This window comes from Aedes aegypti, chromosome 3 (assembly GCF_002204515.2).
Source record: "Aedes aegypti strain LVP_AGWG chromosome 3, AaegL5.0 Primary Assembly, whole genome shotgun sequence".
Classification (NCBI taxonomy): domain Eukaryota; kingdom Metazoa; phylum Arthropoda; class Insecta; order Diptera; family Culicidae; genus Aedes; species Aedes aegypti.
In genome coordinates, this window is record NC_035109.1 from 174,989,020 (window position 1) to 175,016,815 (window position 27,796).

The 27,796-nt window shown below is 38.5% G+C and overlaps 2 protein-coding genes across 9 annotated transcripts in view; one reads left to right on the forward strand and one right to left on the reverse strand.

The window, feature by feature from the left end:
* The window catches only part of LOC5567168 (beta-amyloid-like protein), a 319,312-nt gene that overhangs the window by 56,285 nt on the left and 235,231 nt on the right, over positions 1 to 27,796 (forward strand). For all 8 annotated transcript variants that reach the window (XM_021854046.1, XM_021854052.1, XM_021854053.1 and 5 more), the window contains one exon: positions 12,524 to 12,694. In XM_021854046.1, coding sequence (XP_021709738.1) covers positions 12,524 to 12,694 — 171 coding nt within the window. The remainder of the gene's footprint in view (positions 1 to 12,523; positions 12,695 to 27,796) is intronic.
* LOC5567169 (leucine-rich repeat-containing protein 7) lies at positions 12,701 to 13,716 on the reverse strand. The gene has a single exon (XM_001651524.2). It carries the CDS (start codon positions 13,655 to 13,657, stop codon positions 12,713 to 12,715), a length of 945 nt encoding a protein of 314 aa, XP_001651574.2. The 5' UTR covers positions 13,658 to 13,716; the 3' UTR covers positions 12,701 to 12,712.

Below are 27,796 nucleotides of genomic sequence, written 5' to 3' on the forward strand. Positions count from 1 at the left end.
AATACAAGGCTCACATTATGTTTTTTTTTCGTCAAAATGGTTGATTTGGGAAAACAGTTTTCGGGGATTTAATCCATTCGTGAAAACGTGATTCGGGGAAATTTCAGACAACCGTGTGAATGCTTGGATTTCCTGCTTGATGAAGTTTATTTGGGCACAATATGGTGGTTCGAGTTTGGTGCTATATAGCGGTACATAAATTGTAAACCATGCAGTGAATTACGTATGAGGATTTGCGATAAATTGAATGTACTTGAATATCTAGGTTCCGAGAATTGATTGGGCGGGGCTTTTGGGGCAACGATTGATAAAGGCCATAAGACCTCTCACCCGTGGAAACAATGGAAAGCATCCGATGAAGCTTACATTTGCATTCATCAGGTTATACCACTTGCAAGAAATGTATTAAATGTGATAAAAGCCCATCATCCATTCTCTCATCATCATTTTCATACAGTTTTAAGCATGTGAGAATATTTTCTGAAACTCCAGTCCAAATGCACATTAAAGGTTTTTGCGGCAGTGGGAAGTTGATGCCACTTAGTAACGACTGAATCGTTCGTATAAATGAGTGCATAGACGATAATTCAGTTACTAGTATGAGCACTCGGTTGGTTGAATGTCCGTCATGAAAATTCTACCTACGTTACTCCGCCTACCAATGTTCTGACCACCATTAGTTTGGGAAATAATTTCATATCCTATCAGTGCTGCTGACAAGCTGTCCACTCAGTACGGAGGCTCTTGATTTCAATTTTGAAAGCCACTGGTTGGTATTTGTGGAGGGAAGGTAAAAAAGGGTTAGTCAATCGATGATGCATCATTTTTTGGGTCACAAAATGTGGAAACACCAAACAAAGTAAGATCTTTCAGAAGTAATGCGGTTTCAAATTATATATTGATTCTATTTTTGCTAGGTAGAAGACGATATACGCTCATGTTAATAGTGAAAGCCGATTTTTGTATAAATATATCTTGGCATGCTGTAAGTTTGTTTCTTTATTAGTACCTAGTTATTCTTAGAGCACTCTAATTCAAAACAAATTTGGATCTCTTTTGAGACTGGATTCAGGTTTTAAATATGTGTTATTAGCTGTTAGAAAATTAAACAGCTGATCCTTTTTACCATTCCAATTCAAAATATAAAAAAGTAGATGAAAAAACAGAATTTAGTACTATGCCATTTAATTCCACTAGAGTTTGTATCCTTTGACAGATACGCGTATTTCGACCTCAACTGTAAGGCCGTCTTCAGTGTTGTGTACTAGACTAGACTTCGACACGAGGAAGTCGAGTCTAGTATACTACACTGAAGACGGCCTTACAGTTGAGGTCGAAATACGCGTATCTGTCAAAGGATACAAATTCTAGTGGAATTAAATGGTATAGTTCTAAATTCGGTTTTTTCATCTACTTATAGGTATTCTACTAAACAGCTCGATGATTTTTTATCATGAAAAACAGGATCCATTAGAAAGACGTAATCATACATTGAAGGCGTATTCATTTGAATAGATGACATCACTGGCGAAATTGCTTCTTCAGTCTCGGAAATTTCGTCAGCGGGAAGCTGACAGAACAAAAGCAATCCACATGTTTTGGTTGCCGATAATAGTAGAATGGTGCCGAAGCCGTCAATTAGCATGCAATGCAATTTGTTTTATATTTTCTTCAAACACTGAAAACTCAAAATTATTTTAGTGCGTCATGATCGAAAATTGTCAAAACATCAACTGCGACAAATTTTGACGCTATTTTGATTAAAACCGTAGGCCTACAAGCATTGCTATCGCAGATTGATTTATTTCCAATCATGTAACCCATTAACTCGCCAATTCTTTTGCCACCAATACAGGCGTCAAGAAAAAAAAGAAGAAAGGCATCAATCTGTCGATTGAATGATTTATGACGTCCTGTGTGCCGTTCGGGCGCATATTTGACTTTCAACACTCGACTCTACCGGAGATGATTTATCGCTTGCCTGCAAAATATGTGTGAAGGTTAGAAGCTAGGAAACACCGTTAACATGCAAAGTCGTTGAAGGTGTACATTTGACGTCGTCGTTGGTAACACATATGTATAAAGGAAGTCAGCGAGTAAAATGCGTGACGTGGTGGCATGCGTGAAAACTGACAGACAGTTCTATAAAAGGAACCACGCTTCGGTTTTGCCCCAGGAGCTGGAGCCATTTTGTAACTGACTTTGGTAAATACATGCAAACACACGCACACTTACAAAGTCAAACGTGTAATCTTCGCAAAGCGTTTCTAATATACGATGATCGATGAAGTGCCAGGTGCAATTTTGTTCCTGGTGATTATTAGAAGAAAGTACCATGTGGCATAGGATTTTGAAACTTCTGACAAGTTGTTTCTGAATTGATGTAAATAACGGATGCTTCAGAGTGAACTAATAAAAACATGCATTTATGGATTAATGTTTTGAAATATTATATAACTAATGAAAAGAGTTAATCATCAATGCTAACCTGTTTTACCGATATAGCCTCATCACTTATTGGAATCACATTGTTATTACAATAAAACTTCGTCAACAATTCACGTCATATAAGTCGGTTCACAGCTGCCTCCTTCCATCTTCGGCTGCGGCCCACACTCGGCAGATCTTTCAGCACCAGGTCAGCTCACCGTGCCCGCTGTGCTCCTCGCCTTCTTGTACCTGCCGGATCGGAAGCAAACACCATTTTTGCAGAGTTTTTGTCCGGCATTCTTACAACATGTATCACCCAACGCATTCTTCTAGCTTTTGCTACCTTCAGGATGCTAAGTTCGCCGTAGAGTTGGGCGAGCTCGTGGTTCAGTCTTCGCCGCCACACATCGTTTTCTTGTACACCGCCAAAGATCGTCCTAAGCACCCGCACGGCGTGTATATGGGAAAGATTTATCACAAAAAAATAGGCATCGCTAAATCTTTCACCATTCGAAAATATAGGTTTTTAGCTTTCATTTGACGTGTTCCCCAAAAAAATCCACCGAGGGATCCCGAACATTTTTTTTTATTTAAAATTTTTGTTCTTTAGAGTACATTATTTTTAAATGTAATGATTGCAAAAGAAAGCTTCGTTGGATAAAAGTTTTATTTCTATATAAAAGTTCATAAAATAAATATATATATACATATCTATTGAGTTTCATTTTGTAAAAAACAAAACTGTCCTATGTGATTTTGAGGATTTATTGAGCTATAGGACACTTATTCGATTAGATATGTTGTAAGTTCGACTGTTCACTTATTCATACTGTGGAAGTATATCTAACCGAGCACGGTTTCTTTTCATGGTTAGAATACATAAAAATTATTCTTCTTTTGTCTGGCATTACACCTCTGCTGGGACATAGCCTGCTTCCCAGCTTAGAGTTCGTTGAGTACTTAGTTATTGATTGAGAATTTTCTTTGCCAATCAACCGTTAAAGATTAAAAGTAGAATGGAAGAAACATTACAACGGCCTACGAAAGTAAATTGAATATGCTTAAACGCCCTGTTACCCAAGCCTTAGCAAAAAGTTTAAAAAATCCTCATTAAGAATATTATCCAGGCACCCGGAGTAAGTGACACTACACAGACTTTTTTAATAGTATTAAAGTTATTTTGATGTTTTTAGTTTGGAATTTCAAAATTTAGTAATAACATAGTGGAAGATATTTCCTGTTGAATCAAATCATAAAAATAATTCCACTGTGAAAGTGGTTTCCTGACAAGCAGAACAACAATAATACAATTTTCACAATTACTGCAGTAATTAAAACACTTAAGTAGCTTACAATCAAGAAAGTTTTACCATTTTATACTCCTTTTAGATTGATATCATATTCATATAATATATGTTTTCAACATGAAATATGGTTAATTATGTGACTATTGACAGCGGTAAGTATTATGAGGAAGAATAAAAAGTTAAATTTCATGTGCCCACTGGCCCCGTAGAGTTGAGTAACTGCAATTTACAGTAGATTTTTATGACTTTATTCTAAGGGTTTCAATATCTCGAAAAGATACCTTCCCGTTCGTGCTGACATCAGCGAATGCAGGGTGCAACTTCTGCACAATTTTGGACTATTTCATGAAAGCAACATCAATCAAGTGACTGCATTTATTGGTCGTAGCAAAATGAGCTCCATACAGCATGCATTTTACATTACCTTTTGGAGCATTTTGGGGAGTTTTGCGATGATAGCGACTCAAGAGTCTGCCTTGAGCTCTGCCTCTGTTTTTACAGTAGCTCCATAAACTTAAGTAAGGAGGAGTCAAATTAGAATCTCCAAATTCAAATCATGTGTCCCTTGTTTATGTCAGATGTCCATGGAATTTCCGTTGCATAGACATAATGAACAAACTTCCAAAGATATCGAATTTATCGACTGTTTCGTACTGTTTGAAAAAAAAATTGACTCAATGATGTCTCAAATGTCTCAATGGTCTAGTCCAAACTGTTAGTACTTAATTGGTCATGGAATGGCGTTTCTTGAATCTTGAATAGATTTTCTGTTCCTCAAATGTGGCATTTTTGCTTATTTATGAAGCCAGATTGTGCCTGTTGACCAAGATATTTTCAAGAATATAGCAGTTGAGTTAACACAACTGCAAGACTATTTTCAATTCAAAGGGTCACTATTTTGACATGTTGTTTTTTATATCATATTAATTGTGCAAAATATGGCAATATTAACCCAGCAGCAAGTGATATTGATTTGTAAAAATGGTTCAAAAGAGCTCTATTTCGTATCAATCGTTTGGCAGCGTCCATTTATAACGCAACGCTAAAATCGGAAATTTTCGACCACCTCACCCCATCCCCCTCCGTAACGTTTTTCGTATGGAAAAATTAAACGCTATCCCCCCCTCCCTCTAGAGCGTTACGTAGTTTGTGGAATTTTCAGGATGGTTGATTAGATCTCATCGGTCGAGTATATTTTTCTTACACACAAATTAAAAAAAGCAATCATGATAGGCGAATCAAATTCTCAGTTAATGAGTAACCGAAGAACTCTTATTTAAGAACCTGGCTTTGTCTCAATAAGGGTGTATTTCCAGAAAGAAGGAAAAGAAAACTAATATTTTCCTAATATGAACAGAAACAGTTGTACACTAGAATCAAATACACACTTAAATCCGAATGCCGATCTCAGCTGTGCAAATCTCGGTAAAAGGTCGTTTGTTGACATCTTAGTAAAAGTGACGTTTGGTAACGGCACCCAAAGGTGCTGTTTTGAGTAAACTTGATGTTAGGCTGACACATAAGTTAAAATTAATTTGCTTACCGCTCAGCTGTGCGCATCTTGGTAAAAGAATGAAAATTAGTTGAACTCAACTGAGTGTCGAGTAAGTGTCGTATCCCCCAAGATCACATAAGACAGTTATGTCTATTACAATATGTAATCTTATATATCTATGGAATATCAACTTTCATTTGTAATTTGGGCTACCATCGAGCTTGAAAGAAAAAAAAATCTGTCTTTTACCATGATTATATTTGAAAATATTGTACTTCAAGGAACAAAAATTTAAAATAAAAAAAAAATGTTCGGGATCCCTCGGTGGATTTTTTTGGGGAACCCGTCAAATGAAAGCTAAAAACCTATATTTTAGAATGCTGAAAGATTTAGCGATGCCTATTTTTTTGTGATAATATTGTTCTACCAGACACGCCGTGCCCGACGTTCGAAGACTCCAAGTGCTTGCAAGTCCTCGTCGAACATCGTCCACGTTTTATGCCCGTAGAGGACTACCGGCCTTATGAGCGTTTTGTACATGGTACATTTGGTGCGGGTGTGAATCTTTTTTGACCGCAACTTCTTGTGGAGGCCATAGTAGGCCCGACTTCCACTGATGATGCACCACCGTATTTCATGCCTAACGTTATTGTCAGCCGTTAGCAAGGATCCAAGGTAGACAAACTCGTCGATCACCTCGAATGTATCCTCGTCTATCGTAACACTGCTACCTAGGCGAGCCCTGTCGCGCTCGGCTCCACCAGCTAGCATGTACTTTGTCTTGTTAGCTCGGCCAGTTCTGAGAATTCGCTGAAGATGGTTGCATTTTCGTTCATCAAAGGTAGAGATACCAACGGATGCATCTCTTCTTCTACTTCCGACGTGGTCGTCATCAAAACCGCACACTTTGGTCACTGTTCGATGGGGTATGTGAGAAACGCTGGACTATGCCACCACAGCTTGTCTATAAGGATCTGGCTTGCAAGCATTCCTCGCGAGAGGTGGTCAGCAGGGTTCAAATCGGTCGGTACGTGCATCCACGTTGAATTCTTCGACAGCCGCTGAATCTCCGCGACTCGGTTTGGATTTAATCCAGTGAAGTGCGATAGACGAGTCGGTCCAAAATGTGACAGACGCATCGATATGGGTATTAGCCAGAAGATTATCCACTAATTGACTTCCGAGAAGAGTTGCGCAAAGCTCCAAGCGTGGAATTGACTGTCAACGTAGAGGTGCGACACGAGACTTCGATGTGATTAGATACGAATGGAACTGGCCTAGCTCATCCGGTGATACGATGTAGACACAACATCCATAGCCTTTCTGTGACGCATCCCAGAAGCAGTGGATTGAATATTTGTGTTGGGTGTTCCAAAGTACCCCCCTCGGGACTACCAGCTGTTAAAGCTGTTTGATGTCAGCACGGTATTTTCTCCACCAGGTTGCTGACTCTTCATGCAAGCTCAGAATCCCTTGACAAATAAGCTGCCCAGAGAGACTGAATGAACATCTTGGCGTTAACGATCACTGGTCCAAGAAGTCCGAGTGGGTCGAAGAGTTGGGACATCTCTGAGACGACAATCCTTTTAGTCACGACGGGAAGATCTGGTAGAGTAGGGACCTTGAACTTGAAAACGTCCCATTGGGGGAACCATAACAACCCCTAGGTTTTGATAGCTTCCGAGCGATCGAGCTCTAGCTCTGCAGAGGTTTCCCAAAGCTCTTCAGGAATGTGGATGAGAACTGTTTTCTAGTTCGAAACCCACTTACGAAGTACGAAACCGGTGGATTTCATCATCTCACTAAGCTGCTTGCAAGTTTCTGCCATTGTGTCGTTGTCGTCGTGTCCGGTAATAACGTCGTCTACGTAGGTGCCTTTTAGTATCACTGTCACCGTCAGCGGGCATCGATGACCTTCATCGCTGGCTAACTGGCTTAAAACTCGAGCAGCATGAAACGGCGACCGTAAGTAACGGTTTTCAACTGATACGTGCGGATCGGTTCCGATGAATTTCCACGCCAGAGGATTTGCTGGAATTTGCGGTCATCTAGGTGGATCCAAATCTGCCGGAACATTTTCTCTGCGTCGGATGTTATGACGAAGCGAGGCAGACGAAAATTTACGACAGTTTAAAATTGCGCCGGCTGAACAATAGGTCTGACATATAGAGTCTCGTTCAGCGATAGCGAAGCATCTCCACGACAGGAACCGTCGAATACCACACGGGTTTTGGTGGTTGAGCTCTCTGGACGCTGTATTGCATGGTGTGGGAGGAAAAACTGTGGGTAACGCGACGCGACGGGAGCCAACTCCATGTGGCCCAACCTCTCATACTCCTCCATGAACTTAGTGTAACTGTGACGCAGACCTTCATCGACGGCAAACCTTTTTTCCATTTGTTGGAACCTTCGGAGCGCAGTGGTGTGCGAATTGCATCGAAAGTTTTTCTTCCTTGAGATGAAGACGAACAACATTTTTTGATTCTGTTCGGGATGAACCACTGCGTCCAGTTTTCTTTGATCTTTTGTGGTATATCCGTGTCCTTTGTTTAGTGCATGTCGTTCTACTCCATTACTATTGAGAAATAATGAAGTAGTCGTTTTTTATACAAATATCATTCTTTACCATTTTGCATAGAGCCTCTTTAGAAAAAGATACCGCTATTTATACCTTTTGGAGAAAACAGTTTGTCACCATTAAACTCTCAAAAGCGCGCCCCTTAATCAGGTTCGGCCACTAAGCTGGTTGAATGATTCTGATTTTGACCATGCATCGGTACTCTAGTGTATCAAATTATTGCTTCTACTTATAAGGTTCAAAGTCGTTTTTCAAAACTGTGAACAGGTTTCATTCCTTGAAACAAAAGGCTTATATTAGAAGTTAAGAGGTCTGCAACTCCACTGATTCGGAATCGTTTCCCTCCTAGATATCGAAAGATAAACTCTTGAACTTGGAAAGAAATTGTCTCATGCGTTGAAACCAACCTCAGATGCTGATTGAGCCATTTTTCCACTTCGACCTCCTCATCATCTAGGACAAATAGGTGGGTCTTAGTGGCTTGTTACTCTCTTATACTCTTTCGACCGTAACTTATAAGTATTCACAAGAACAGATACAGCAAGAGTACAATTTGGTAGATCTTACCCCGTAACGCACCTCGAAAAGGTGATCTACCCGCGTTACGGGGGACGAACAACATAGCGACCTGAATTATCACGGGTGACAATGCTTTGGAAGTGATCTTCGCAGTACTGTTCATCTGGAGTGTATGCTTTACCTGTATCGAAATTTTCGATCTCCCAATATCGCTGAAGCTGAACATCGAGCCAACCTTCAACGCAGATATCGCAGGACTGCATGTTTGTGGTATCGGGCGTTTGCTGCTCTAGTTTCCCACAGACGATGTATCCAAGAACCGTTTTCTGCAACATTGGGTACCCAGAGGCGAGCGAGATTTTATCGTGCTCTAGAAGATCGAAGAATAAGGCAGCTCCGATGATGATGTCCACACCTTGACTGATGTTGAACAGTGGATCAGCGAGAGAAAGATTCTTCGGAATTCTCCATCGCGAGACGTCGATGTGTTGACTGGACAATTCAACGGTTAACTTCGGCAATTCTAGGCAGTCTAATTGAGCAGTGTAGGTTTCGAAGCGAGATTTGAGCGATAGCGTCACAGCGTAGCGCGCATTAACTATGGATTGTCCGATCCCACTGATCGGCGAATTCAGCTTTATTCGCTTCAAACGGAGCTTTTGACACAGTGATTCAGAGATGCAACTTGGCTGTGATCCACTATCCAATAGGGCTCTGGTGCAAACATACTGGTTATCTGCATCTTTCACTTTTATCACTGCTGTTGACAGCAACGGCCGTTGACTGACGAGGTTGGGTAGTAACATCTGCATTAGGTCGTCCCTTATTTTCGAAAATGCGAAATGTTAAAAGTTCGTCATTGTAAAGTGCTCGTTTTGGTAAGAAAAAACTCAGGTAAAAATTTGAAGTCCGCACGTGGACGCCAAGTGGTCCCCCAACAACCCTTAACGTATTGGGTGTAGATGACCCCTGTGCGCCAAATCGAGCTCGCTGCTCTAGTATATGCAACATGAGTTCCGAAAGCCACTAGTAACAAATTGATCATCAGCATACAATTTTAAGTAAAATAATATTTTATACTGTGGATATCTTCATAACACTTCACGCTGACAAAAAACTCATAATTTCAAAGGGATCTTTCAAATATTACGTAACGCAACAGGAGGAGGGATGGGGTCTTCCTTAGTGTTACGGTCCACACAAAATTGTAATTTTTGCATACAAAAGTTGTTATGTGGGAGGGGGAGGGGGTCTAAAATTGCCAAATTTTGCGTTACGTAATATTTTAATCATCCCAAAGAAAACAAACTTCTATATTGATTATCAACGCGCGCAGAACAATTTGTTACTGGTGGCATTTCGTATTCATGCTGCGAGCACTAGAGCAGCGAGCTCGATTTTGCGCACGGGGTCATCAACTCCTAATACCTTTAGGGTCGTTGGGGGACCACTTAGCGTCCACGTACGAACTTCAAATTTTTACCTGATTTTTTCCTTACCAAAACGAGCACTTTACAATGACCATTTTATAACATTTCGCATTTTCGAAAAATAAGGGACGGCCTAATCTGCACTTTGACAGGAAGTGGATGGAGAATTGGCAACGAAATCAACCGACGGACTTGGGAAAGGATTACCACGCCACGACTTCGAACGAACCGACGACGAGACAGAGCTTTCGACAACGTTCGGAATGGAATGCGACATTTGACACGATTGCGAATTGCTTGCTTCAGCAGATCTACCAGGTCCGTCACACTCGGGCTCAGATTGGGTACCACTTCTAGTACTGCATTTGGTCCCTCGGTAGTGCAAAAGGTACCCAAGTTTGACAGATCGCAGTACACTTTTCACGGCATTCTAGATTACCTTATGAGCCATAAAATTTTGGGCAACTGCAAGGGACATAGAGGTCTTTAATTTGTCTTTGGATCTACTGTTTCTGGTTGAGAACCAGGAACTGGCGAAAACGATGGCAGATGTAGTAACGAATGATGTTTCCTTGCAAAACTTTTACAGGAACCACTGACTGGAGCAATTCATCTCTTGATGTGTTCTTTTCAGACTATTAAGACACAGGCCGTGCAAACTTCGACCCGTTGTTGAGGAGAGAGCGTTGGAAATTGTTCACACTGGAACAGGAAATGTGCTTTCTTGCAGCTGACACATTTGAGAACATTATCCGAAGTAACGTGGGAAACGATTCGTGATTTGGGATGTTTTATCTCGGGTTGGGTATTTGCCGAATGAGAGGGCTTAAGGGTTTGAATAACACGCGATTTTCTGAGGATAAACTCTAGAAGTTCTTGAAACTTCGGGTATTCGCCATCTTCGGAAACCAGTGTTTCCCACTCACGGAATGTAACGGGGTCGAGACATTGGCTCAGTCGCTCGACCAGAAAAGAACTCCAGTGGTTCTCAGCCCCTTCGAGTTTATCCAGCTGCTGTACGTGACGATTGAATTCGTTGGCAAGATCTGCAAGACCCTGCGCAGATTCTTCCTTCAGTGAAGGAATCGAAAGCAATGCAGACATGTGTCGCTTCACTAATAAGCATGGATTTTAGAAACGTTCCTTCAACAAATTACATTCTTGTGCATCCTCCAGAACCTCAATTTCATCTTGAGTTTCCTCAAATTCACGCCACAACGGTCAAGGTGTTGGACGCGAATAGGCTATTGATCTTGCTTGGTTGCATCAAATTCTTCCTTAAACTTTTTGATGACATTCGTGGAGCCCAAAATGTTTGTCCGCCAACGGTAAAGAAGCTTCAACTTGGTTTGCTTGGTAGTTGCCTTCTCGGTAGGCATCATTTTATCGCACCGTTCACCGAAAAAATGAATTAAGTACCTGTGTTTTCTGCTACTGCTGCTACCTTACCACAATCACCCCTTTGGGCGCTGGGTATCTTTCGCTCGGCGCACGGAGCACACTCAAGTCGATGGTGACGACGAAGCGATGATGGTTATGCCGATAGGGCACACTGTTGCTACTGGAGCAATCGGCAACGGACGACGGCGACGCGAAGATGATGATGAGGATGGTGTGCTACCATTGAGGAGCACAGCCAGCACGCTGATGATGATGATGATGATCGGCCAGCGGCTACGACGACGATGTCGACCAGATTGATGCGATGACGCCTTTCGATCAGCGAATGAACCAGATCCTGATCGTTGGAACAATGGAGCACGAGATAACCTCGTGGTTATGAGGTCAGGTTCGTTATTCTTGCAACCTCCTCCCGAATTTCGGCATCAATATGTTACGGGAAAAAAATGCTAAATTCGACGGAAATCGACCGGACACTGGCCTAAGATACTTTTGGACACGTGTGGGAGAGCTTCGATTACGGACAAGCTTGGCGTGACCGCGTAAAACTGATAAGAACTTGATTCTCGGACCGTGCAATGTGGATCGCGCACTTCAATATACGATAGATTTTAATCGACTGATCTTAGGGCTAGTGTTAGGGTATAATTTCTGGGGTTTCGTTGAAAGCGTATGTGTTCATAAACAAGGTTCTTAGTTGTAAGGTTTGTATGTTTGTACAATTAAGTGTGTATTCAATTCCAATTTACCAATTATTTTATGAATTCCTTATGAGGAGCGTTGCTAACAATGGCTCCCGGTTTCAGTAAACCTCCCAGTCTAATTACTATTGTTGTCTTCGCACAATATGAAATATAAGAACTAACTAAATAAAGGTATACAAATTAACTAAATCTAATCTACAAATTATTTCAGTTGTACCATGATACGCAAAAGTTTTCAGACATCTGCTAGAAGCATGGCAATCGAGTCATGTAAATAAACTTCGCTGCTAATTGATAACCCAGTTTAGGAATGGAATAAATTATTCTAATCGAGAATGGTATCAGCCCAACTAACGGCGATAGCCATCCGCTGTTTGGGCAGGAAAGTTGAGCTCGATGAAATTTTGATTGGCGGCGTGAGAATTGTGTTAAAAAAGGGATTGGATATTTATGCGACCGGCGCGAAAAGCACTTCTAATTTCGGAGCAGCCCTGCGAATTGTATAATTAATATCGAATGAAGGCTTTCAGTGGAATTGGGTTCTAATCGAGTCAGAACAATGAGATGCACACAATTTATTGTAATAATAGATGTTGATTGCAAATTTTAATCCGATATTCAATTGCACCGACTTAATCGTAATTCTCTTTCTATTACAGGCCGCCTCTCCACGATGGGAACCACAAATTTCAGTGTTATGCGAAGCCGGCCAGACATATCACCCACAGTATCTCTCAGAGGAGGGTAGATGGTCTACGGATTTAAGCATCAAAGTGCCCGGTTCGACGTGTTTGCGGGATAAGATGGATCTGCTAGACTATTGTAAAAAGGTAAGTCACTAATGTTCTTCAAGCTGCCAAGCAGAACCGAGCTTGTTGGGGTAGTTCCATTTCGTACGGTTCTTCAAACGTATCCTCGTCACTGCTATCTACCAGATTGAGTTCACTGTTTGGTAGGCTGAAATTCCAATCTTCTGACACCATCTCATTCAAAATATCGAACTTGAAGTGTACTTGTTTCAAATTACCAGTTGATTCACTCGCAATCATTGGATTACCACCCAATAAAAGAGTTGGAATGTATTGTAACCCAGCCAGAACAATTTCAGATACATTTTCGATTAGGTTTTCCGCGAACGAGCAAAATTTTAATCGTTTGAGCATGAATACTGTCGTGGGAATACCGTCGAATTGGTTTCGTGTCAAATTTAAATGGGTTAACTTGAAAAGCTCTCCGAAAGACTCCGGCAGTGTATCGATTCTATTATTCTCCAATGAAAGCCATCTCAAGCGCTTCAGTTCTCCGAACGATTTCGGTAAAGCCGTCAGTTGATTAGCTCGAGCGCCAAACGTCCTGAGTTTCCGCAGCCTACCGATTGCCTCGGGCAAAAACTCTAACAGCATATCATTACACCAGAGAGTAATTAGATTTTTCAATTTGTCGATGGATTCGGGTAGACGGCCTATCGGATTGCCTCCAATGTTTAGAAACTCGACAAACTTCAGCTCGCACAGCTCCTCCGGGAATTCGTTTAATTCGTTGTCGTTCAGCGTGAGGTAGCGAAGAAATTTCAACGATTGAAGGCTCGTGATTGAAGCCGATGAGAGGGAATTGCCATCCAGGGACAGTTTTGAGAGAAAGCTGCACGAGTCCAGCGCTGGTGGAATGGTTTTCATCTTCGATCGGGAGAGATTTAATTTTCTGCCATTTTCCTCAATACACTTCTCGATCAAGTAGCATACGCAATGGGAACGAATTTTGTCTTCCAGCAAGGATAAAAAATTTGATGTCATTTTGGATCGAATAATGTATGAATTTTCTTGATAAACAAAAATACAAATGACTACTTCGTTGAACATATACTGTAACAGTTGTGTGCAGAATAATATTGCTGTGTGCGTTTGAAATGCAAATATCAAATGCGTTAAGATTTTTAACAAGGAAGGCGAAGTCAAAGATCGTTTTTCTTTGCTAGATTGGCGGTAATATGGATCATGGTTGCTAAGAGTCATATGATTAGTTTGTGTTACCGCATTTGAAGCGCATGTGAGCCGGATTTGCACATCAAACGCAAACAGCAATAATAGTTGTCATGTCTACCTATCTCAAGCGATTTTAATTATTCTGCCTTTTGGCTTGGTACCTTTCATTTGTTCGTACCTACGATATTTCTGAGCAATAAGTACTGGCTGCAGTTGGCGCAGAAGAGAGACTTCCCGAACTGTGGACTGATTAACATATTATTTTATTCTTTATTGGCAGGATATAAAAGTGGCGACGAGGATCATGGATCGTGTGTTGAAGATAATCGATTTTCTTTGGGGTGGCGAATTGCCAATTGTATCTGTTTTTGAAAGTGTGGTGAAATTGCCAATTTGTGTTGAACCAAATTGTTCTTCAGAGCTGACGAAATTGTCGTTTATTGTGAACATAGTTGTTCTTTTGTGAAGCGATTGCTGTATGGAGATGAAAGAAATTGTTCTTTAGTGTTGACGAATTTGTCAAATGTAATGTTGAGCAGCAAAGTCCAACGATTTGAATGTTTTGTTGTAGTCTTGGAATTAGCAAATTTGCGTATTTAAAATAAGATCGTGGAATTCTCTGGATATATTTTCGATTGTTCGTTGTATGAGTTGTTGCAACTTGTAGCTGGCTTTTAAAGAGTTATTAGAATGTTTCTAAAGGGGAAAGGACTGTCATGTCTACCTATCTCAAGCGATTTTAATTATTCTGCCTTTTGGCTTGGTACCTTTCATTTGTTCGTACCTACGATATTTCTGAGCAATAAGTACTGGCTGCAGTTGGCGCAGAAGAGAGACTTCCCGAACTGTGGACTGATTAACATATTATTTTATTCTTTATTTGCAGGATATAAAAATAGTGAAAGACGATTTTCATACAAAATGCTTAAATATGACCTGTTGTAACTTTATTTCCCCGCGAGCAATCGACATGAAATATTGGCAGAGAACTACAAATATCCTCATTCTACTATTATTTTGAGCGATTTCACATGGTACGTAAATTATTAGCCAGTATTGTAAAATCGGCTTTCACTACTTTTATTCTAAGCACAACTGTACATATGTCACATCATTTTCAGGCATATGGGGCTCTGCACAAATCTTCTCCCTTTCACTCTTTCATGAAATTTGTAAACAACAAGGCCAGTAAAAGTCAAAATCCCATGCAAATTCAAACCAGTGCAGAGCCCTATAGTAAAGCTCCATTGTTGAAGATAATGCCAGTTGAAAGCCACCACAAGTATTAACCAATATTTATTATGTCGAGTTTTGTTTCCGTTTGTATGATGTAAGACCTAAACTGATTATCTTATCCGTAAAATACCCTATTTGCAGCCACAACACGTTTTCTTACTTCACCCTCTAGAGCTACCTCTATTTTTACCTCCACCCATACATTGCCTTTTGGATGAATTGATGGTCAAGTCTATCCTCCACTGACCAGCGGTCGACTTCAGTAAGGTCAATAACGTCCGTAATGTCCGGGAATATATAGGCCCGGTGTCGTTTCTCTGCAGGCCAGATCTTCTAATAGTACCGTCGAGCTCAGTTGTACAGTTAATTTCAAAGTGCGTTTCTGGCTTCAATCCGTCTCACGTTACATACGACGGTCACATGTCACATCACGTATGCAATCCAAACACTTGTTGACGTAGACGACCCACTTAGTACTGGGACATATCTTATGTCTCAGAAATAAAAATAGTCACAGAATTACTAAAGTTTATGCATTAATGACTATTTTCTATCTGTCTCTCTTTCATTCTGCTGTGAACTTTCACACTAACTGTCATTTTGACTGGGTTGAAACTTAGCGATGCTTATACCCAGGTGAATTGACAAATAGGAATAAAATTCCCTACAGAATGAAAGAGAGGCAGATAGAAAATAGTAATAAATTACTAAAATTTAGTCATTCTCTGACTACTTGTGTTTCTGAGTGTAGCACTCAATATTACTAATACATCAACATTTTTTTATTTAAATTTCTTTATTAGTATCATTCCAAACATTACATTCACTTCTTATATCTAGGTGTTCTGTGTTATAAGACAACACTTTCATTCTAATATGGTAAAAATAAATTTAAGATTTTATTAACATTTTGTTAACAACATATTACATTTCACTTGCCGTAGCAGATCCGATTTTTTACAGGTGAGTTGATTTCACCTGCTCCAGGGCTGTCCATTAACCACGTGGACAGTTTTTTGGGATTACAGACCCCCCCCTCATTGTGATCATTTGTCCATACAAAAAATTTAAAATTTGTATGAACCGTGGTCCCCGCATGCATGACCACGTGGTATATGGACGACCCGTTACCGTGGTGCATCAATACCCGGACGCTTAAGGTGCCACAAATGTTCTTACTTCAATATGAGCGTGTTGTTTTAGAAAATCCTCGATGCAATATTGCTTGATAGATTAGTTCCAGCCAGATCTTTATGAAAGAGATGAAATTTTTGATAAAAATCATGATTTTAACACAAAAATCAATCAAATATTGAAGCATGTCTTGTCTTTAAATCCGGACACCTTAGACAAATGATGTCTTTAATTCCGGACACTTTTGGATCGAAATCCGGACAAAGTGTTATAGCATGCAATATCCGCTAAATTTTAATGAAAATAATATCAACACACAATTAAATAACAATCTTAAATAAACTTGATGTCCACGATTGCCCCACAATGGCAAAATAAATAACACGTTTGTAATAAAACTGGTTTGATTACCTGAGCTGAAGCACACGTTGCTTGAACTCAAGCCACTTTTGGGACCACCGGATATCCCTTAGGGTTCCTTAGGGCACCGATTCCGGGGAAATGGCCATATCTTGGTTGTTCCTGGATCGATCTTAATACTTGGCGCACCAATCGCTTCAGAATTTGATCTTCTATCTTCATGTGTAATAAAATTTTGAATTTTTAGCCGAGACCTTTGCTAAAAACATGTCATAATTTTACTGCATAAGACATGCTTCCGGAAATCCGGATTATCACCGGTATCCGGTGGTCATAGTTCATCTCCGTGGATGCACCTCAAAACTAGATTAGTTGACCCGTCCATTACTTCTTAAAGAATTGAAATCGGTTAATTTTTGTCAAAGTTACAGCATTCCAAAGTTGGCCCAATTTTTGCCTGTCCCTGTTATTTTGACAACCCCCTGTACATCAAATATTCCATCATTTGCGATACTTTAAAAATGGGGAGGGTGCAAAAAAAGGGGGGAGGGCTTCCTGCAAATCTTATTACAACTCTTCATATTGGACTTAACGTTTAAAACATTATATGGTACATGAATTCCGCTGTCCTGAATGTAAACACTGTGTCGGTTTATTGATCAGATTAGATTTTTAAATAAAAAATGCAAAAAGTTCAAGTATATTTTAAAAATGACCTGGGGCAGACACGAACATTCTGAAAACGCCATTATTTTTGTTTATTTTTATACTGTCAAGCCCGGGTTGTCCGGTCTCTGTACATTCAGATCGACTTTTTTTGTCGAACAGTGTAATCACTACACGATCCACAGTAGTTTTCCAAATTTTAACTTATGTTTTCTCTCGGGAATCTCACTTACACTAGTAAAACGGGGGTCCATTACGCGATGTCCGGATCTGAAAACACTGGTTCATAATCCCGAACAGTCTTTTTGCACACCGATAAATATTTATTTAATGACAGTGGAGTCACCGAACTTTCAAAATAAAAATATTCTTTTGAACAGTTTTGGATAAAAATTCTATGAAAATATATTTTACAAACGTTTACTTCAAACAAACGTTGTTCGCTCGTTCATCGATCGTTCAACTCGAGTTGAAGTTAAATCGCGCCGAAATGACGTCCAACATGAACAAATAATTGCTTTTTATTTTTATTAATTATTTAGCAGTGGTTACTAGATTAGCAAAAAATGTAAAATGATCAGCATTGTTCATTTAAAGGGGGATGAATGAAAACCAGACATATAATCACTTAATTTTAACTGTAATTAATTAATATAATTAAAGTGTCCGGATATTGGTACCGTCCGGATTTTGATTCACCATGGTATAAGAAAAAAAAAAGATACATCAACATTTATGTGTTGAATTCAAAGTATGGTTATAAAATAGTATGATTTATTTTTCCGCCATAGTAACAGCTTCTTCTTCTTTCTGGCGTTACGTCCCTACTGGGACAGAGCCTGCTTCTCAGCTTAGTGTTCTTATGAGCACTTCCACAGTTATTAACTGAGAGCTTACTATGCCAATGACCATTTTTGCATGCGTATATCGTGTGGCAGGTACGAAGATACTCTATGCCCTGGGAAGTCGAGAGAATTTCCAACCCGAAAAGATCCTCGACCGGTGGGATTCGAACCCACGACCCTCAGCTTGGTCTTGCTGAATAGCTGCGCGTTTACCGTTACGGCTATCTGGGCCATAGTAACAGCTCCGCACTTCATATATCGGTTTCGTGATATTATTGCTTATTCGACGATTTATCGTTCTATGCTCTCTGAACAGCCAATAGGTTATGGACGCCAATGTTAATTCCTAAAACCGTTTTTAGGGGAAGTGTAAAATGGACACCTTTTAGCAAGGAAAACCAAATTTCAATAAATGTTTATCAAGCACGGACGATTTAGTGCGTAAATCAGAGTGTTCAGGTTAATACGATGGTCAATTGAAGTGAAAATATCAACAAAAACAAATATTTTAAAAAACCATTTTTGAAAATTAGAATGAATTTCGTTATGATATGATATGTATGTATCAATCGAAATTTACGAGCTGTATCTACGCTCTAGAGTATTTTTTTTCTTATTTCTATCGGCCTGTAAAACATCGATTGAAAATTCCAGGCTTTATCAACGCCCTGGAGTTATTTGACCTTACCTTTACGCTTCACATCATTTGAATATTTCAAGCATTATCAACGCCCAGGAGTAATTTGGACTTGTGCCATGCAAATGAGCTAGATCTTAACGCCCTGTGGGACAAATGTTAAGATGTTTAAACGCCTTTGACTAATTTGACCTTGTCTTATGTAGATTAGGTTCACCTCAATGCTCTGCATTGATTGAAAACTGCAATCTGTATCGACGCCCTAGAGTAATTTAAACTTGTCTCATATAGATTAGCTGCATCTTAATGCCCTGTAGGACAATATTTAAAATATCAAGCTGTATAAACGCCCTGGATTAATCTGACTTCATCTCATGTAAATCAAGTGCATCTTGACGCCCTGTATAATATCAATAGAAACTCCAAGCTGTATAAACGCCCTGGAGTAATTTGACCTAATTCCATATCAATCAAGTACATATCGACGCCCTGTAGGACATCAATTGAATATTCCAAGATTTAACAACGCCCTGGAATGAATTGACCTTTATCCATGTAAATAAATTTCATTTTAACACCCTGTGGGACAAATGTATGTATAAACGCCCTTTGAAAAGATAAAGAGGTTTTTTGCCTTTTTGAGAACGATTTGAAAAAATAATCACTCGAAGGGGCTTTTCCTTGAAAGATTTTTTTTTTTATTTGTGGTTTTGATTGCAGCTTTTCGTTGATTGAATCGCAGTTTGTCGCGTATTAAGGGAAGCATTCTGTAGCTTACGTAACAATGTTCTTTTGTGGCACTTTTTTTTATTAGGCCGACAGAGAAGCTTTACATAGCTTTCAGAAATTCGAGAAATAAACGCTCGGTGGGACCCTTAATTAATTTCGTAACTAATTCCGCGACTATGAAGCAAAGCCTGTAATGGTATCTGGGATCGATTACCTATTAGTCCATTATCCTTTTTGTAATTTTCTAGATTTCTTTGAGCATAGAGAATCGTTGAATCCGTCACAATAGAAAAAATATTAAGCCGAGAAGAAAGTTTCGTCTCAGTAAAAGTGTAATGCCACAACGAAGAAGACATTTTGTCGGAGATGTTGGTCACAAACATCGCAAGCATAATGTATTGGAAAACAGCGAGAGTCACCAGAGGTTTAGTATTATTTACCACGTAACAGATGAAACCATGCCGAGAGACACTAAAAAGTCTGACGACGGCTTAATATAAATTGCAGGTCCGTGCATTCCGTGCAGTGCACAACAGTCTGTGAAAATAATGTCCCTGATGCTTTTGGTGCACGCTGGAAGTTTTCTGGTAGGGAAAGCACACATTCCAATTCACCCGGGGTTCCGCTGAGAATGGCACCGAGCTGTGGCACAAATGCCAAAGCAAAAAGATTTAGTAGGTAAATAGAGGAGCAAAGTCGTCGTCTTCGGTACGGCGCTTCACAATTCTTTTCGAACATCTTGAGAACAACTTGAAAGTTGCTTCGAGGGGCGCTCCCCAAGCTATAGCGTGGACAAAAAAAAAAGCGTAGATACAAGCTCGAAAGATGAATCCCAAGTGAGAGAATGCCCTGGAGGCACTCCAGAGATTTCGTTCTAAGATACATACTTTTTTCATCATTTTCTTTTCCCGACTCGTCATACCACCCCATCACATCGCATCGCATCGCAGCACCACTTTTGTTTGATTTGATGATGAAATCAGTGTGGAAATGTAGATTTCGTTTTCCGCCATGATTTCGGCGATAAAGACGAATGAGCCTTTGGGGTGTTGGCGAAGCTTTTCAATCACTAGTTTGAGGTTGCATTCCTAATGAGTTTTCTTTTGTGCTTTTATGGCGAGGAGTTTTGTCTAGTACGTATTTGAAATTTGTTTTATTTGTTGTTTTTCATTTCTCTTGAGATGTCTGAGTTATGAGAAGTGATCATTAAGCGCAGGTGGTGTTACTGCATAAGTAATTCGTCGATTTAATCACAATATTTTACAATTCATTTTTCAAATGTTTTAGAGTATCGTCATTGGGAGTGAGAATGGGTCAAAACAGGATATGTACGAATTATTTACTGAATAACTAACGCAATTTAACTCCAATAATCTTCGAATTTGGTGTGTATGTTCTTTGATGGTATATTAACAACTGTCTAAAAATATATTGAAAAATATTTTGAAAATTGTACCAAGATGAGCTGAAAATTATACTCAATCAAGCTAACAGAGCAAAAAAATTATCTGAATGCATTTTTTAGGGTTTTTAATTGAAACATGCTGTGAATTTATTATTTAAATTTTGGTCGCTGAATTGGTGCGAAGCCGTAATTTACCCTACTTATCATGCAATACTTCATACATTTTGTTCCAACCTCATAACCAATTTGGATACACATCCTTTGCAATTATCAATTTTGCACAACTGAAACCACCCGAAGTGCGCTTAGGCTGAAACATAACCGTTTCCCCCTTTCGTAGAACTTGCACGGCTTCCCGGGGTTGGAGCCAATCGATGAAGCAATAAAGCAACCAAATTCGAACGTCTCTGCTCAAACCGCAGTCAGCCCGAAAGCCGAAATACAATGCAAGAATGTCGGCTGCAGCAAAATTAAATTTTCTGTGAAGACAACATAAAACAATAAACGAACTGTGTGTTGTCGCTGCATAAACCATCAGGCCGTTCCGAAATATACGTTCCTTGAATGAGCAACGACTAATGGCGAAAGGAAGTTTGAACGATGAACGCACTATGGGTAAGAGATCAAAATTTTCATTTCTTTTCAATTTTGTCCATTCGGCGTACTTACCTATATTGTACTTTCGGCGATATGTATTTTCGAAGTTTTGTACTTCCGACGTTTTAGCATTCAAAGTTTTGGCATTCGAAGTTTTGGCATTCGACGTTTTGTCTTCCAACGTTTTGTCGCCTAACCAAAATATTTTAAATTTAATAGAAAAATGTTATCAGGAAGTCATAATTGTTTGTAATGTTTTGACAACTGTTTATCAAAAATATCAATATTTCTCAGTATCTGAGCTACAAATACATAAGTAGTACATAACCTATGAAAAAAAAAATCATATTGAAATTCAACTTCATAGAATACAATAACATTGTGTAATAAATCAGTAATACATAGTAATCATCGAAACACAATCATTTTTGTTTTCATTAATAAGAATTGCATCTCTATAATTATTTTATTAGAAAAAGCTTTTGAGGCTTTTGTCGCGAAATTTTGATTTCTTTCCCACAGTGGAACGCTGACATCGAACGAACAACCAACGAACGACCATCAGAATGGGGATTGGCGGAAGTAGGTAACCACTGTTGGAACGATAAAATTTGCGGTGGAATCCTTTATGAATGTAATAATACAAACAGCATGGGCGCAGTGGAACCACTGTGAAGAGGCGCATTGGCGTAATAATTGTCCACGTGCCTTTAATGCGCTCTTTCATACTATCGCTCGCTCTGCTTGGAACGCTAGTGGACTATGAATCCGGAGGCGACGATGACTTGTTTTGCTGGACGATAAATAAATTCTTATGGACGGGGGGACCGAGCTGTGGTCATGATTCAACAAGATAACTGCCAAATTATAACCGAAGCGAGAGATTAATACCGTTATCGTGATGTGCTGAGTTAATCACAAATCCCATTGGGAAAGGATAATGCGAAAGTAGGTAGGCCGTTTAAAAATAAGGCTTCTTACCCCCAGAATAAGAAATCATGCATATAGTGCGCATCGTACCATCGTGCTGTGCGTACACAAATTCTTTCTGCTCTCGGAAGTTTTTATTAACTACCTAAAGTAAAGTGACCAGATATATTTTGCTCTAATCTGGGACAAATATTAAAATACTTAGAATGTACCCTGAAATATCACACAGAAGGTGTTAAGTTTCTATCTTTTGATACTATTGCCAAAAAGTGAGTCTTCATTTATTGATGTTTTGAGAAGGAATTTATAAGTTTTTTTAATTTAAATTATGTGTAACCATTTCGTCTATTCTATTGGTGCCTTTCACCGGGGCGCATATGGATCACTTTTTTGTAACTTTTTGTAAGCTTATTATGAATAAAGCTATTGACAGCTATTTAATTAGATATAATGTAACTTTTAAGAAACATTTAACAAATTATAAATAACTTTGAAAGAAACAAAAATTTAAAATGTGACTCTGAGGTGGAACTATTACCATATTGAAACATATTTTAAGATATAAAAACAGTCCTATTCACTTAATGTGGGTCCCCTGAAACTAAAAAAAAATAACTCTAAGAAGTAACTATGGAATAAGGGTGTCTGGCCATTTGGTCGTTTGGCCGAATGCCGTTTGGCCGAATGCCGTAAGGCCAAACGCCATTTGACCGCATGGGTCGTTTGGCCGAATGCCGTTTGGCCGAATCAAGAACCAAAAAATGATTTAATTTTTTCAACGCTGATGTGTAGGATTCATAAGTACGGCCCTGATTTACCAGTTAACTTATCGATCTATATAATGTGGTGGGTCGCTATATAAGTGCTCCAAGAGAATACATAAAACTATCCGTTCATTCAGGACGAGTTTGGGAACTCACGTCAAGAAAAGTTTATGGTTGGTCGTCTCTGGGCTACCAACGGTGTGCTCGGGTTTGCATAGTTTTTGATAATTTCATAAGATTTTTTTCCTTGTTTAAACATAGGCTATTCTTTCAACTTTTACCGATTTCCTTACTATTGGCAATAATTTAACTTATATTTTAAATGGGAATTTTACCTTCTTTGAATCAACGGCAGTTATTTTTAGTAATACTGATATAATAATTGTTTGCATAACACTAGCTTAATTTTATGAAAGATTTTTACTTCTTTTGATCGTAGGCTGTTATTTCATATTTTAATATTTTTCATAGTTAATAGAACTAAGGCTTATGATACGTTTATAGAATATTATTTAAAAAAATGAACCGAACGACTCACTGAACACTTACGGTCAAGAAGCTAACTGTTTCTCTGTGTATTGTGAAAAGAAGAAGCTAGACTTGTGATTGCTAGAAATTATTTAGTTTACTAATTACTAGCAGATGGATTGAAGCAAATCGATGCTACAGAACGACGAATAAGTGGTAGACGGTTTTAGTAACTGTCGAAAGCTGACTACAAACGCAATGCGAAAACCTATGCTGGCAGCTATTACTGCTAGTAGAGAAGTGAATAATTGCTTACATTTATAAATTCTTTCAGCATTGACTATTCCTTGAACTAACACTAAAGAGCTGTTTATCAATGATGATTTAAGCTTCTTTCAGAATAAACTGTTCTACTGTGAAATTCAGCTTTGAAATTCATTACAAATGTATGCTAGCTGTAGTTCACTATTGTTTTCAATTTCGGCCAAATGACCCGGAACCGAAATAAGATCATTTAATTGCAAAAGTAAATTTTAGCATTTCGCATCATTTGTCCGGATGTAGGCAATTTTTTGTTTGAATGAGCAAGATTTTCGTAAATTGAAGTATTTTCTGTCAAAGAATATATTTTCAGGACTGATATTTTTTAGCATGTTGGTTAAACGTTAAATAACTGAATAGTTTCATGTGAAACTTATTGGTTAGTAAAACAGAACAGATGATCATCCTTTTGAAATGAAAAAGTCTATGAAATGTTTGGACTATTAGTCTGCTTTAGATTCTCATGACTTTCTTCGTTTCTTTAATTCCAATTCTAGAAACTTGAAATTCGTTAAATTTGTTTTTGAAATTGTGTTGAGATTTTCAAGATCTGAAATAATTGACTCACATTTCAAATTTTAGTACGAGTTAACATTTACTTTGGAAGCTTTATGTTTTGTATATCTGTCTCAATATTCATAAGAAATTGTCACATATTGTATGTTCTATTGTATATTATATAATAAATTATATCAAATATTTGAAAGTGTATTTTGAAATTATAATACAAGTTGGCTGCCATACAGATGATAAATGACAACAAGTGGTCAACTGATCAAATCCGTGGCGCTTCGTAATGCGGACAGGATGCTTAAATCCGGAACTGTCACGCACAATCCGGGACGTCTGGTCACTTTAACCTAAAGCAATAAAATAGTTCTGGATCAAATTCCGGATACTCTATTTTGTCACAGGTCACAGGTTTTTCATGGGCATTGAGAGTATGACGATATAAGAATACGAAAATGATTACTTTGGCATAGCTTTCAGTTGAAACTTGTTTTTTTTTTCTTAAAGCAGGGTACAAAAAAGCTTCAAGGCCTGACCTATTGTATGTTGGCACGGTGTGGGACTCACGTTATGCAGCCCACAGACGCTCAGACGGTTTGACCAACAGGATTAATAAGCAATCCAGAACAATCAAGAAATGTTTTATTGTACCAACATTTCTTGAAATTTACTTATCGAGATTTTCCCGTAACTAATTTGGTAATCACTCATTGATCTCATATATTTCACAACATACTGGTTGAGGGATTCTATGAGTATTTTTTCCAGGTGTTTCTCGAGCAATTTCTCCAGGTATACCTCCAGTAATTCCTAAAAAATTCTCAGGGCTGGTAGTGGAAACTGCACTATCATGATTCTATCACCAAAATCTCTTGAAATTCTTCCAAGTTTTTCTTCAAACATTTCTTGGAAAAACTCTTCCTGAAAATATTCCTTCAGAAATTTCTTTAGAAATCTCTACAAAAATTTCAGACATTCGTTAGAAATTCCACGATGGATTTTCAAGAAATCTAAAAATTCTTCAAAGTGTTGGTTCAGAAATTCCTTTAGAAATCTTTCAAAGATTCCTATATGAAATCCTCGAGGGATTACTTCAGGAAATCTTTAGGGCATTTCTCCAGATATTTTTTCATGGATATTTGCAGGGATTACTCCGTGTATTTCTCCAGTATTCCTTCAGATATCTTTCTTAGTATTCAATTTTATTATAAAATAATTTCTTCCAGTTATACCCCCAGGGATGCCTCAAAACGTGTATTACAATTTCTAAGGTTTCTTCCAGAGATTTTTTTAAAATTCCATAAGTAATTTATTCAGAAATTATTTCACGACTTCCTTCAAACTTGTCTCAAGGAGATCTTCCATAAATACCTGTAGGATTTCCTCCAGTGATTGCTTCATGATTTTGTACAGGAATTTCTACATGATTTTTTTCCTAAATTTCTCCAGAAAATTCTCTAGGGATGTTTCCTCTTTTTTCCAGAAACTACTCCAGGGATTTCTCCCACAAACGCTCTAGGAATTACTTAAGGAATCGCTTAAAAATAGTTTCAAAACTCCTGTGGAGACTCTTCCAGAAATTACGCCAGAGTTTTATTTAGAAATTGCTTCAGTTATCCTTTCAGAATAACCTTCAAAGTTCTCCAAAAATTTCCTGAGGAAGTTCCTTCAAGAATTCCTCTAAGGATACAGGGATTTTTCAATAAACTCCTTTAGAAACCGCCCCACAAATTACTTCAGAAATTTGTACAATAGTCCTACAGCAATTCATCATACCTCCAGGCATTTCCTCTGAGAATTCCTCTAGAGATTTCTGCAGGAATTCCTCCTGGAATTGTTCGTGGGGTCTCTTCGGTGTTCCTTCTTGCGATTCTTCTTGGGATTCCTAATCTCTTTGGAAATTCTTCCATGAAATGCGCAAGGCATTCCTCTTGAAAATCATTCAGAAACTCTTCCAGGAATATTTACAGTGGTTTCTAATGGTATTCTCGAAGAAATTCCTTCAGAGATTCCTCCAGGTATATGTTAAGGGATTCCACAAAGAAGAATATCTTCAAATAAACCTCCAGGCAGCACTTTAGCAATTCATCTTGGTATTCCTACAACAATTGCCTGATGGGTTATCACAGAAAATCCGAAAATCTAAATTTCGGAAGAAATACCTAGTGAAATTCTCGAAAGAATCGTTAAGTAAATTAATTTGAGTAATAAATTTGTGGGCTTCGTGGCCGTGCGGTTAGTGTCGTCCGGCAGTTAAGCGCAGAAAAAAAAACAATGTAATTCATAGAGGAATTATTGAAAAATCGTTGGAGATTTTCCATAAGAATTCTTGAATGATTAATCGAAGGAATTTTGGGGAAAAATTCTGGAAGGATCCTCAATATCCTTAAGGCGAAGTAGGCCGTCATTGAAATTTGTTCGCGTCGTTGATGATTGTTGCAAATTCATCTCACATTTTCGAATCAAAGAAAATCAGTTGGTTTTGCACTGACACAGCTGAAAAAGTATCAGCATACTTTATGTATGTTAGCGAGTACAGTGATACTTTTTCAAGTCAATATAAACTATCAAGACTGAGTTTTATCACTTTGAAATGCAAGCTGAAAAGTCATCATTGTTGCCAAAACGAATGACGGGCTACTTAGCCTTAAGGAATATTTGCAAGTATTCCGGAAGGAATCTCTGAAAGAATTTATGGAGTAAATTTTGAAAGGCTTTGAAATCCCTTGATACATCTCCTGAGGAACTCCTGGCAGTGGCTACTTGGATGAATCTCGTTAATTAAAATAAAAAAAAAACTTATCATAGAGATATTATTAGATGAATTACTAGAGCAACTGCTGAAGGAGTTCTTTGGAGTTCTCTGGAGTAATTTATGAATGAATCGTAGAGGAATCTCTGTAGGATTATTTGGAAGAAACCTGTGCATGAATTTCTGAAGAAATCCTAACAAGTATTTCAGAACGAATTTGTGAAGGATTTCTTGTAGATTTTTTAGAAATTGTTAAAATTATGCCAGGAAGAATTTTTGGATACATTCCCGGACGAATTTGAGTGGGAATTTCTGGAGGGATATGTCAAGAAATTTGATGGGAAAATCTTAAAAAAAAAATTACGAGGAAGCTCTGAAGTCATTCATAAATAAGCTCTGAAGTCAATTTATAAAGAGTTTTCTGGATTAATCTCTCATGATTGAAACCTTCAGAGGAATTTCTGAATAGATATCCCAAGAATCGCTGAATGAATCTTTGGATAATTTTCTGAAGAAGAACTGGAAATTTCTGCATGAACTCTCAGTGAAATTTCCGAAGGAATCTCTTATGGTAACTTCTGTATGAATTCCTTGTG

Excerpts from the sequence above, each read along its gene's own strand:
- LOC5567169 (XM_001651524.2), bottom strand. The coding sequence starts at position 13,657 with ATGACATCAAATTTTTTATCCTTGCTGGAAGACAAAATTCGTTCCCAT.